This window comes from Notolepis coatsorum (assembly GCF_963971535.1).
Source record: "Notolepis coatsorum genome assembly, chromosome: 13".
NCBI classification, from domain to species: Eukaryota; Metazoa; Chordata; class Actinopteri; order Aulopiformes; family Paralepididae; genus Notolepis; species Notolepis coatsorum.
The window spans coordinates 2,407,230-2,420,522 of record NC_140177.1 but is presented as its reverse complement, the minus strand read 5'-3'; the positions used below and the strand labels follow the sequence as shown (position 1 = coordinate 2,420,522).

At 40.2% G+C, this 13,293-nt stretch overlaps 1 protein-coding gene across 3 annotated transcripts in view; it reads left to right on the top strand.

The window, feature by feature from the left end:
- spire1a (spire-type actin nucleation factor 1a) overlaps nucleotides 1–13,293 on the top strand; it is a 108,984-nt gene that overhangs the window by 9,335 nt on the left and 86,356 nt on the right. For all 3 annotated transcript variants that reach the window (XM_084327945.1, XM_084327944.1, XM_084327943.1), the window contains exon 2: nucleotides 2,836–2,873. In XM_084327945.1, coding sequence (XP_084184071.1) covers nucleotides 2,836–2,873 — 38 coding nt within the window. The remainder of the gene's footprint in view (nucleotides 1–2,835; nucleotides 2,874–13,293) is intronic.

Genomic DNA, 13,293 nt, shown 5'->3' with positions numbered 1-13,293 from the left:
GTTCTCCTCATTGCTAATTGACCGGAATGACCGCGTTGACTGGAGCAAAGCTTATATGGGAAAGCCTGCATTTTCTTTTTATGTTTACTTTTTATTTATTTATTTATTTACTTTAATGCCATTTTAACATGTAACTGTAAAATGACTGATTTTGAAAACGACTCAAAGTGTAATGAAAACGAAAGCTAATAGATTATTACAGTAACAACAAGAGTAATTGGTTACTTTCTACCCTTGATTAAAAAGGACTGAATCAATGAAGAATTTCATTCAGAAGCACCAATATTGTTAAATGCTCTCAAAGACTCTGTTAAATGACATGCTTTAGCATAATTAGTGTTTTTATAAATAAAAACAAGTCGACAAATGACAATTTTGGAATGTCTTTTTTTTTTTCACACCTATTTTCTATTTTTCTCCCATCCCAATTTCGTGTATCCAATTCTCCCCTCCCCTGTCTTGAACGTTGCTCGACTATGCCCCCCACTGGTCGGTTGTAGAGAGGATAGAGGCCTTGCATCACGTGTCCCCTCCGGCACACGAGGAGGCAGCCTGTCGCATCTTTTCGCCTGCCAGCGCGGACTCTCAGTGGCGAGGTGTAACGCATTTGGGAGGCTCACACTACCCTCGCCACTTCCTGTCTCTGCTGTGCAGGCGTCTCCCAACCGACCCGTAGGGGTCGCTGTGCACAACGTCCAATCCCCACCCATCGACTTCCACCCGCTGACTCTGCCAAATGAGCCAGTATGAGGGGCCGGCCCAAGCCGGAGGCAATGCTGAGACTGGGATTCGATACCGGAGTCTCTTGCATTGGTGACGAGCGCAATCTCCGCTACGCCACCCAGCCGCCTAATTTTGGAATGTCTTTAAAATTATATATATTTCTTAAAGTAATTGTTTTAGATGCAGAGATTAATTGATAAAAAATAATCGTTGGATGAATCGATTACTTGAATGATCATTAATAGCGGCTCTACTATTCGTATAATTCCCATGACGTGTCTTGCCAACCAATATGGTGCAATGCCACAGCTCATTGGCTACGGTTGTATAATTTAATGATGATCACCGGCGTCTAGTTTACAATCGCCTATTTCCACGGGAATACCATGGAGAAGAATGAAGCCTATAATGCAAATGAAACTACATTTTGGCACAATATTACCGTTCCATTTCCTGTTACCATTTCACATAAAAAACGTATGGATAAAAATCCCACAGTATTGGATTTGTCATTTCAAACCATCCAAGAAACAAACAAACCTAGCCCCTTTCGGGGACTGTGATGATGCACCGAGTGAATACGCCGTCCCTTTATACCTTCATAGAAAAATACCACTCTGTCTCGCTTTTCTCATCGTACAAGTATTGCATTTCAAAGGCACCACTCACAGTTGCACGCCACGAGGGTTTCGGGACAGACAGCGTTGCTAATAAACATTTAAAATATTTCTTATAAACTGGTCAACACTGCTTTATTTCCGGCGTTGGGTGCATCACATCTCAGGCAGCCAGAGACGAAAATAAAGCCGCTCTGAGCAGTGTTGACCAAAAAATTATTTAAAATGTTTATTAGCAACGCCGAGCTTTCAAACCCTAGCCGTTTGTCTGTTTGTTTTGATGGAGAAAAGCGAGACAGAGTTAATTGTGGTGTTTTTCTATGTAGGTATAAGGGACGGTGTATTCACGTTGATCCTGGGAGACGAGTCGTGCTGTAGAAGTAGCTCCCGCCGATTGTTGAACTTGCATTCAAACAGACTTGTTTACCACACTAGTAGTAATAATCGGAGACCAGAAGAGGCGGCGGCGTCTTCCAGGAATTAAGGAATATTTTATTTTTTAATATTCTGTCTTTTCACAGCTCTGCTCTAGGGTCATGCTCCAGTCATTGGCTAGAAACACTTGTCTAGACATGATCAGCTTGTTGTCGTCATGTCTTTACCAATTAGGGGTTGGAGAAACGGGCTAATCAATTAATGTAATAATTACTGTTTTGGATTTAGTTGATCCTGCATCGATGTGCTAAATTCCATAATTGATTTTCTTAATCATAAAAAAACTATAATGGAATCATAGCCCTAACAATGGGATCATCGGGTCCTTTTTGTTTCTGCTGTTCGCTCATTTATCAGTTATTTAATCTGAAAATGGATTGTTATGGGAAGAATAAAGTTTTTTTTTTTAAGTGAATGGTTCCCATGGAGATGGGGGGAAGGTGTTTACTGTTTAGGTGGCTGTCATCCGATATCCCTGAACACATCCATCGCACCCCCATCGGCCTTGGTTCTACCTGGCCTCAGGCAGGGGCAGCGGCGTGCAATTAATTTACAGGCGAAAATGTTTTCAATTATACAAAGGACATGCATTATTAACCTACTTCAAATGCATTTAGTAGTTATGGTCATTTAAATCACCCCCCCCCCCCCCTGCCTGATTGTTTTCTCCTATTCTGTTCCTCTTGAAAGAGGAGAGAGGCAACCGAATGCCTGAAATATTTCTCCTCAAATTTGCCCTCCAGCCCCCCTCGTGTGGCCACCTGCAGTCTCTCCCTCCCTCCGTCTCTCTCTCTCTCTCTAGATGTGGAGTTTTAATATTTCATGCTTACACTGTGGTCAACCCTGGGACCCTCCTGTGCTTGTAATCGGTGAATATATGCATGTGAGGCTGGGCTTCATAGCTGTAATGCTCATGAGGAACCTTGCTTACAAATATGCAATATATACTTGGGTATGACAATTTCTCTCTCTCTCTATATATATTATATATATATGTATGTGAACACACTCCATGAGTTGTATCCGTGAATAACACTTCCCCTCTGTCTTCTCATTACAGAGAAACGCAGCTCGGAATCGCCGCACACGTCGATACAGGTGAGTTGGTTTAGTCTCCTTAACACTTTCAGTGCCTTTTGATTAACGTTGATTTACCCTGTTGAATGCCACCATCCACTTCAATGTTAGCGTTAAAAACGCCTAATCTTTTTTTTTGTATTTTATTTTTATTATTTTTTAAACAAACGCATAAACAAACATGACAACACACAATAGGATATACAAATACACATATGCTCCAGCTCGTACCCCCCTCTCCCGGACCCCCCATTGTATAATCCAACCATTATAATTTTTTCCTAACCAGACACTACCACTTCTAACCACATTGCCATTTTGGATTCATTGAGACCCAAAATTCTTGCTGTAGATATTTCTTGATAAATCGCATCGATTCGAGATATGTAAGAATCCAGACCTTCCGGCACATTTTTTCCGGTTGTAACCATCGTGATGCTATCAGCTTTTTAGCCACTGTGATACCGGTTTTAGTTGTGGAGGTACTGCATGCTCAAAGACATCATTCAGCAGTAATACAGAGGGGTGTACAGGTATATCCAGAGTTAAGAGATTTGACAATTGCTGGGTCACTTCTTTCCAAAATATCTTAACTGGTGGGCAGTCCCAGTACATGTGCATAAATGTCCCTTCGTCCCCATTTGTACATAAGGAGCATTTGGAGTCTTGTTTAAGACCCATTTTGTTCAGTCTTATAGGAGTTAAGTATGTCCTGTGAATATAGTTAAGATTGATTTGTTGATGGTCCGGGTTCCTTGATGCAAGGCGTACATTTGCCCAGGCTTCTTGCCAGTCAAAGTCTATCTCCAGGTCTGGTATATCCCTCCTCCAGACTGAGTCTAGATGGAGGGTTTCATACGAGGCCGTTAGTAATTGATGATAAAAATCTGAAACAAAACCTCTCGATGTCTCTTTCATAGAAGAATTTGTGGTATCTGTGGTGTACAATTGGTATCCTTAATGGAACACCGTGAGCCTTCAAACATGCCAATAACTGTGCGTAAAAATAATATGAGGACTTGGTGAGATTAAATCGTTTGCGTATTTCATCGAAACTACAAAAACCCTGTTTGTTGAAAACGTCTCCTAATGTGTGTATGCCTTGCTTTTCCCATCTAGGGAATCTTATAGGTTGTTTTCCAATCAAGAGTGCATTGTTATTGAATAAGGGAGTATGATTATGCCATTTATGTGGGATAGAGTATTTTTTTTGTGTTTCACGCCATATCCGGATCGCATGAGTGATTATGGGGCCAAATTTCCGTTCGCATTGCTTAATTGATAATTTGGTGTACACTATGTCCTTCAGCCTATGTGGAGCTACTATATTTTCTTCTAAATTTCTCCAGGATACTGATGCTTGGGGATCAAACCATGTTGTCAGTGGTCTTAAAGTGTACGCCTTAAAATAGTGGTGGAAATCTGGAAATGCCATACCACCGTCTGCTTTGTTTCTCTGTGCGGTGGATCTTTTTATACGTGGTGGTTTGTTATTCCAAATAAATTTGTATGTGGAGGAGTGTAATTCTTTCCAGTAACCCTTTGGAGGGGGTAACGGTAGCATTGAGCTGAAGAAGTTGATTCTAGGTAGGACGTCCATCTTAACTATTGATATCCGTGCTTGTACTGAGTTTTTAAGTTTTGACCACCTGACAAGGTCGTATTTGATTTTGTTTTGGATTTTTATGTAATTGTGCTTCACCGTTTGGCTTATGGTAGGGAATATTTCAACTCCCAAACATCTAAAGTGTTTTACCATCGGTATATCTTCTGGGAGGGTTATATTTCTTTTTGCCGGGGCGTTAAGTGGGAGGAAGGCCGACTTCGGCCAATTTATCCTAAATCCCGATAATTCTCCAAAGTCCTCAATCAACTTGAGAAGATGAGGCAATGCGGTGTTGGGGTTTTGCATGAACAGTATTACGTCTAGGGATGGGTACCGAATTCGGTACTTTTGAGGTACCGAACCGAAACACGTCGGTACTACCGAGTATCGAATCAAGTGAGAAACCAAAAAAAAATAAAAAAAAAATAAAAAAAATATTTGTTTATTAAATTTTATTTTTTTATTTTATTTTTTTTATTTTCATGTCAACGTTCACACGCACAATATATGCTTACCTAGGATTTGACTTGATTCAACAACAAAGCAGTCGGAGCAATGACGAGCCGAAAACTGTCGAAATTGTAGTTATTTGAAGTTTGGATTTTTTTTTACGACTAAATAAAATTTCTTGAGACTAAAGTACCGAAAAAAGGTACCGTTGGGTACCGGTATCGATTCACAGGTACCGGTACCGGTATCGGTTCAAATGTGAAAGGTACCCATCCCTAATTACGTCGTCCGCATATAAACTAATTTTGTGTTGTGTGCCCTTGATTACAATTGGTTCTATGGATTGGGATTGTCTTATATATTGTGCTAAAGGCTCTAATGATAGATTGAATAGTCCGGGACTAAGAGGGCAACCCTGTCTGGAAGACCGTGATACTGGAAAGATTTCGGAGGTGATTGTACCTGTTGTAATCATGGCCGATGGGTCTTTGTATAATACTTTAATCATATCAATGAATCCTTTTCCTAACCCCATCCTTTCTAATACTGCCCATAGATACGACCATTCCAACCTGTCAAAAGCTGGCGGCCTCTTATGAAGCCAGTTTGGTCTGGATGAATTAAAGACGTCATATGCTTTTGTAGTCTGATGGCTAATACCTTAGAGTACAGTTTGATATCGGTTCCGAGGAGGCTTAAAGGTCTATAACTACCGCACTCGGTGGGGTCTTTGTCTTTTTTAAGGAGGACTGTTATGAGTGCAATATTGTCATTCTTATGGAAGTTCCCCTCCTTGACTTGAGTATAAAATCATATTTAGTAATAAGGGTCCAATTATGTCCCCAACAAGAGAGATACATTTCTGGTGGGATACCGTCTCTTCCAGGGGCCCTACCACTTTGCATTTCAGTTATGGCCTCCCTAAGTTCATCTAGTGTGATCGGTGTTTCTAACTGTTTAGCATCATCCTCTGAAAGTTTAGGGAGGTTAATTTGATTAAGATATGTGTCCATTTTGTTTTGATCGAAGGTCGTTTCTGATTTGTATAAGTTGGAGTAGAATTCTTTGAATGTCGTGTTTATTTCTTTGGGTTCTGTAACAAGTCCTTGTTGTGCTCTAATGGTAGTTATATCTGCAAATTTTGCGTTGACTCTTAATCGCATAGCTAATAGGTGACTTGGTTTGGAACCTTGGGAGTACTGCTGTTGTCTTGTGCTACGTATTTGCATTTCAGATTGTTGTCTGTATATGGCGTTAATCTCTTTTTTTAGTATATTGACTTGATTTTCCAGTTGAACCGAGTTGTTGTATTGTAAAGAATTAAAAACGCCTAATCTATGTTTTAAATTATGGCCATGTGTCTAATCTGCCCGTCGCTTATCAATTACTTGTTTGCAGTAGGGATGCACCGAATGGGAAATTCTTGGCCGAAACCGATACCGAAAATAGAAAACAGTTGGCCGAAAGCCGAAAGGCCGAAAATGATTCATAGAATAGAATTTTTTTTACCAATGTTGTGGAACATTATGATTATGGAAAAATATATGATTATGGCAAAACTTAACTTAAATAATAAATAATCACTATTATGGGTCCATAAAACATTTATTCAGCACTTCTGAATGCATACAGTACATTAATTCCATCTTTTCTCTGGCTGCGCAGCGGACATCTGTGCTCTACTGAGCGCACCTTTCTAGTCCCCAGCTGAATGTGCTCGCTTGACTCGGCACAGTAGACGCGCGACAGACGGACAGCGTCAATGTGAGAAACACAATCCCCCCCTCTCGCTCTGAATAATATGCATATTAGATCACTCAGTGATTAACCGCGGCATATAGTAAATAAGGATATAAAGCATGTTAAAGACGCATTTATTGGACGCGTTGCGCGCAGAGTTTACATAGAAACAGCGCGACTCCCGACATCATCACAACAACACGCAAGGTTGTTAGGTTGTTTCTGTTTCGGTGATATATTTTCGGTGAAAAAACTCTTTTGGCCGAAAGCCGAAAGGCCATTTTTTGCCATTTTCGGCCGAAAACTTTCGGTGCCGAAATGTCTGTGCATCCCTAGTTTGCAGTCAACATTGTCGAAACGGATTGTTTTTTTATCGGTTCATTTTCGTTTTATAGCATTTTGAAAAGCCCTAGTTTTCAAGGAAAATATAAAGATTCCATGATAAAAGACGTTTACTGGAATATTCTAGAATACACAAACACGTTGACATTTTTCGGCCTATTTATGAATAGTTTTCAAATAAACCCTAGATTATCGATAGTATAATGTGTATGTATGCACGCTATAGACGCGAGCTGAAAAATCTATTCACTTATTTCCTCATCAGCGATCACAGCCAAACAGCCACATCACACATAGGGGACATGCTGTTATCTCAGCGAATACAGCTCAGATTACCCCAAGACTGGTAACATAGACTCCTTACCTTAGATCAGATGTTCTCCAAAAAGATTATTCCAATTCCTGATCGCCATTCCAAATATCGATCACGCTTATTGATTGATTATTGGCTGCTGTAAATATATATTCCAGGCTGATTTCCGTCCCGCGATCACTTCCATGTACATCAGACGGCTTGCCAGCACAAGGCTCCGCCTCTACAGATCTACAGATCCCAGGTCAGTCTAAGCGACTGACCTGCAGTTACATAGGGATAGACGATAGGGGGCGCTTTTTCCAATCTGAGCTCCTGTAGGGGCTGGTGTACCAACGGGAGACTCTGTTGATGAAATATGAATTCAGATCGCTAATAAAGAAATAAAACTATAATAATCGTCGTGGGCACTGGGGGGGCTGATAAAACGAGATATGTCGTCCGTGGCACTGAAAGACGTCACCAAAAAACACTCGCAAAATCTCGCAAACACATCCAAAACATATGTTTTGAACACATTCATTTAGTTTGGCAGTTATTGAGAGTAAATTAGTTGTTTTGGATGAGTCTGTGAGATTATGTGCAAAATAAATCGGCATTGTTGTTTTTGGTGAAGTGCCCCTTTAAGTCACCCCTGGTTGGGTGTACTTCTATTTTATAGGGCCCTGGTTGAACAAGTTCTGTGAATTAAGTTGTCAGTCAAACTTCAAGACAGTTTTCATCAACCTATTCATAGTCTTCAATTAAATGATGTGGGTAATGCAATTATGCTTTTTAAGTAATTACCTCAGTTATTTCTTTTTGTTCTGTATGGCTGCTGCTATGCATGTTTTATTTCCCACGCCTATTTGCCTATGTGGGCTATGCATGGAAAATTGGCATCATTCACTCACTCATGGACAATCTGGCAGGAGCGTTTTGTCTAACGCATGCGCAGGTAACGCCATGGGTCTGCACGGTTTTGTGCTTGTTTTGAGTATTATGGTGTTGTCGCCAAAAAAATGCCATTTCTCAACATAGCCTATATTTAGAGGAAGCCACCGTAGGAGCTATTAGCAACCTAAGCATTTATAGCGCAAATAGTTTGGCTTGACAACTTGGCTTTAAGCGAAGCTTTCCTTCCGTTTTCCCCTGCCATATTCAGTGATGCAGCTAAAGTTAGTGAGAAGACCGGCGTTTATAATATTCACATTCCAAATTAAATGGAATACTGCGAGTGGTCGGCAAACATGTTGGCTAGTAAAAAAAAAAAAAAAACCTGAAGGAATACTGCTGGTTCTTCGTCTGACTTTCCTGGCCTGTTCTTTCTCTCTCCAACATAATGGAAATACACCAGTAACTGTGGAATCATGTAAATACGAGACAGCTCAGCTCAGCAGGCCCAGATGGACCCCAGGCAGGGGACGTGCTTACTTACACATAGATATTTGTGCCGGGCTCCAACGGATATCCTTTCACGTAACAATAGCGGAGGTATGCAGCATTCAAGTTGTCTTGTGTCTCCCAACATAAAGTGCATACTGCCGGGGAGTCGGACCATGATGGAAATAAGTGCTTGCATGTTTTTATCCCTTGGATGATGTCTCTAATCCACAATAAAATCAATCAATCGAGCAAGCCACAGGTGTTTATTTCAGTAAAAGGAGAAAAATATGACACGGTTTCAAGTTGTTTGTCAAGAGAAGAGCCCCTGCTTGCTATGTATAACGACTAGTGATGCACCGATGTGAAAATTGTGGCCGATACCGATAACCGATATTAATATTGCTGTTCTGGCCGATACCGATATTTACCGATGTCGATATCTCTGTATAGAAAACACTTTTTTATGATAATCAAATAAAGAGCTATTTTCCAAAACGCATAATTTCTTTACTTTTGTAACTTATTTTCAGAAATTACTGATATTTTGAAACTATTTAATGCCAAAACATGTAAAAAGAAAAAGAAAAAAAGAAAAAAAAAAAAGAAAAAAAAGATTGTGTGTTTTTTTTTTTTTAAATATCGGCCCTATCTTGATATCGGACCGATACCGATGTGTAAAAAAACGGCCATATCGGCCGATATTATATCGGCGGCCGATATATCGTGCATCACGACGAGGGAGTGTGTTCTGTACAAAATGCTCTCCACGTCACACTCTGTACTAGTCGTGTGCTACACTTCATTACATACTGAAGAGCAGTTCTGTATAATGGACGGGGTCACCTTCCAGTTACAAGCTTGTGTGTAGCAGTTACTATCTTGTCGGGCCTAACTAGATACTAGGGATGTCCGATATTATCGGCAGACCGATATTATCGGCCGATATCGGCAGTAAAATGTGATATCGGAAAATATCGGTATCCGTTTAAAAATAAAATAAAAACGATAACAATATTTGTTATATATATATATATATATATATATATATATATATATATATATATATATATATATATATATATATCCAGTGAAATTATTAGTTACCTGAAATTATTCCGTTTTTTTTGGGGGGGAAACCCTGCATATATCGGTATCGGTTGATATTGGTATCGGAAATTAAGAGTTGGACAATATCGGTATCGGTAAAAAAGCCAATATCGAGCATCCCTACTAGATACTCTTACTATTGGAACTTGAGTCCTCGGTTTCACACTCCCTGTGCTGTGTACATAGGCTAATTAGTGCTTTGTTGACTCTTGAGCTGTCTGGTAGTGTTAGACCATCCTCCCTACCTGCTGTTTGTCTTGCAGACTGTGTGATCATCTGTGTGTGCAGGTTCACGGGATCCTGTTTGTGTGTGTGTGTGTGTGTGTGTGTTATGGCTGATTTGGACCAAAGAATTCCTTCCGTTCGGCCAATCATAGCTGGGGAATCCGAGACGGATGCAATCCCATGATGTAGGCTGTGCCTAGCTAGTCGTCGGTCTGGCCACGCGGGTTGGCGTGCAGAGATGCATGACCACAAGCTGGGACTGGGCCAGGCGGTGTCTCCTTAAAGGATTCACCTCCCTGCCTTGATACACTTTTGCTAGATGTTATGTGATTAAACCTTTTGTGATGGCTAACTGAAATTTTGATTGTTCCTTGTTGTTAACTGGCTTTCTCTAATATGGAACATTTTAAGAATGGGCATTCTAACCCACCTCCTCCCAAGAACCAAGTTTAGGTTTCTAGGCCAAAATACACTGAAGAGGGAGGACATTTTAGCAGAGGGGTGCATATAGCATGGATTGGGATTTTGTACCCGTGTACTCTAGTAGTATTCACAGTGACGGATTGAGGTCAACCGAGATACCCCTGCTTATGATTGAGATGGTTGGTTTTGAGCTCAGGTTTAATCCCCCGTTACTTCTGGGCAATGCGATAACCAGCACCTTTCAGTTTTGATAGCCTATTATCCTGTTTAATACGTTTTTGTTTTTATCCTACTTAATACGTTTTTTTTTTTTAGTGTCTTTCTGTTTTTTGTTTTGGTCTTTGTGTTTCTGCTACAGAATGAATTGTCTGGTTGGTTTCCTGTAAATCTGAAGTTCAGATGTGGTTATCTGGAACTCGGGGCTTCAACGTGGCCTAATTGCATATGAATCGATTGCACGGTTGAATTTAACTCGTGCTTGCTTGTATACACACACAGCCTCCATTGCACTCTAGTCCATCATCTCCTCCCACACACGGTCACACTTTCGGCTGCAGTCCTGCTGAGACCCCTTGTTTTTGACGGCGTGTTAAATCCTGGTGTGAGCGGCCTCTGGCTCTAATCAGACTGGAGTTGAGTTGACCCACTTTCTCCCTATTTGACACCAAACTTAATGACCGCTACATTGATCATCATTAGTACAAAGATATTAATGGCATTAACTGACCAATGGCCTCATCGTACTGTTTGGTTTAGGCTACATGTTGTTTAGTTGGGGGGGGGTGTGAGACGACGTGATTCGGTCGGCTCAGTGCCCATCCCTAGTCGTCCCCAGTAGTTGGATATTGAATCCAGGATGAGTCGTTGAAGGGGTTAAGGAGCCGTCAGCAGTGTGACAAATGGGCTTAACCCTGTTAGTCTCTTCTGGATTAGTGGGCGATTAGCGTTGGCCTCCCCATTAGAGGTTCCCCAGGTTGACGGGTCCGGCCACGTCCTTGTGGTTCAACTTGGGGGGTGACACAATTGAAGTTGCCACACGTCATGGTGTGTGTGTGTGTGTGTGTGTGTGTGTAAAGTAAACCCATGTGTACTGTGTTTCAGGCTCCGCTGATGCATGAAGCCTAATGGGTCTAATTAATTCCAAATTAATGGATTACCAAATAAACCCCTCAACTGGCCTGGAGTTTGTTTGTTTTAGAGTATATCCCAAAGGTTGCTAGATTACTTGCAGGAGTTTGGTCGGGGTGGTTTGAGGGATCAGTGATTTGTATTGTGCGTCTCTGCTAGAGCCATATGAAATCCGCGTTCACGGAATCGCGGACGGAATCGCGGAATTGAGCAATAAAAATGGAATACTGTAAAAAAAGAATAAGTATTAATTATTATTACTTTTTTTTTTTTTTATAATGTTGTGGGACTTGTACAGCACTTTGTTCAACGTTGTCAGTGCTGTAAAGTTTAAACCTTTTAAAATCTTAGACAAACAAAACACTTTGCTTTCATGAAATATTGTAAGCCGTCATTTGAGGCTTTATAAAAGCAGCACAATGAACACAAATCTGTCAGTGCCGAGTCCGACCTCATCTTAAATAACAAACAGCATTGCTTGTTGTAGTTAACAAAGAGAGGCAGAGTTGATTTTGCACAAAAATAAAAAGAAATATCTTTATTTTTTATTTTTTATATAATCTAATTTTATTTTCATATTCGAATCCCATGCCCATCGAACGAAGCTTCGAAGTATTTAAGACAGCCCTATTAAATGGACTGTTATATCTTATTAAATTGTGGACATTTATTCATTCCCACTTATTAGACACTATTTCTGATGGTAAAATGCGTGTACAAAGCAAAATACAGAATTTTGAAATATTAAAACGGAATTTGGAAATAAATTTAATGGAATTTGGAAAAAAATTAAACGGATTTCATATGGCTCTAGTCTCTGCATCTGTCCGATGAGCACAACTGGGCAGACGTGAAACTGATGGTTATTTCTCTGGCTAGTTGTGCAGCTTTTTCTTGCCACGCAGGTTTTGTTTGGTACTTGCATGGGTAGTTTCATACATGTGCACAACAGCATTGAAATAGACTGCAGAAACGGAAATAAAGACGGATTACACTATTTTCATGGTTTCCCTCACTTTGTATGTTTCAAATTGTATGGAAATAAGTTCAAACGGTAACACAGACCACATCATATCCACACATCTGTAATGGCCCTAACAGAAAGCAGTTATTGGTATCTGCTCAAATGTTCATATATTATCGACACACCTGTAATGGACATAACAGAAAGCAGTTATTGGTATCTGCTGAAAGGTTCATATTGACACATCTGTAATGGCCATAATGGAAAGCAGTTATTGGTACTATCTGCTCAAATCTTTATATCTAGAGATGTTCCGATACCATTTTTTCCTTTCCGATTGGGTATCGGCCGATACCAGTGCATACATTCAAAAATCAAATTAAGGGGTGCTCCAGTAGCACACCATGTAACGTGCTGCGTCGCGGATCGGCCGACCCGAGTTCGATTCCCGGACCCGCCGTTATTTGCCGAATGTCTTCCCCTGCTCTCTCTCCCGTTTCACCCTCACTGCATCCGTCGGTCATGTCTGACCAGGAAAAGCGATAAACTCAAAAAAAAAATCTTAAAAAAGAGAAATTATAAATCAAATAAAAAAAAATTATATTATATAAATTATAATTATTATTTTATTTTTTTACAGATACTGTTTTATATATACTGTTTTTGAGTAATAACTTGAAAGTAATGGTATTTATTCAACAACAGGTGATTGTATAGATTATTAGTATCATTAATTGACAACTATATGCTCAATGAGTTCACCCACGGAATGGTTGTT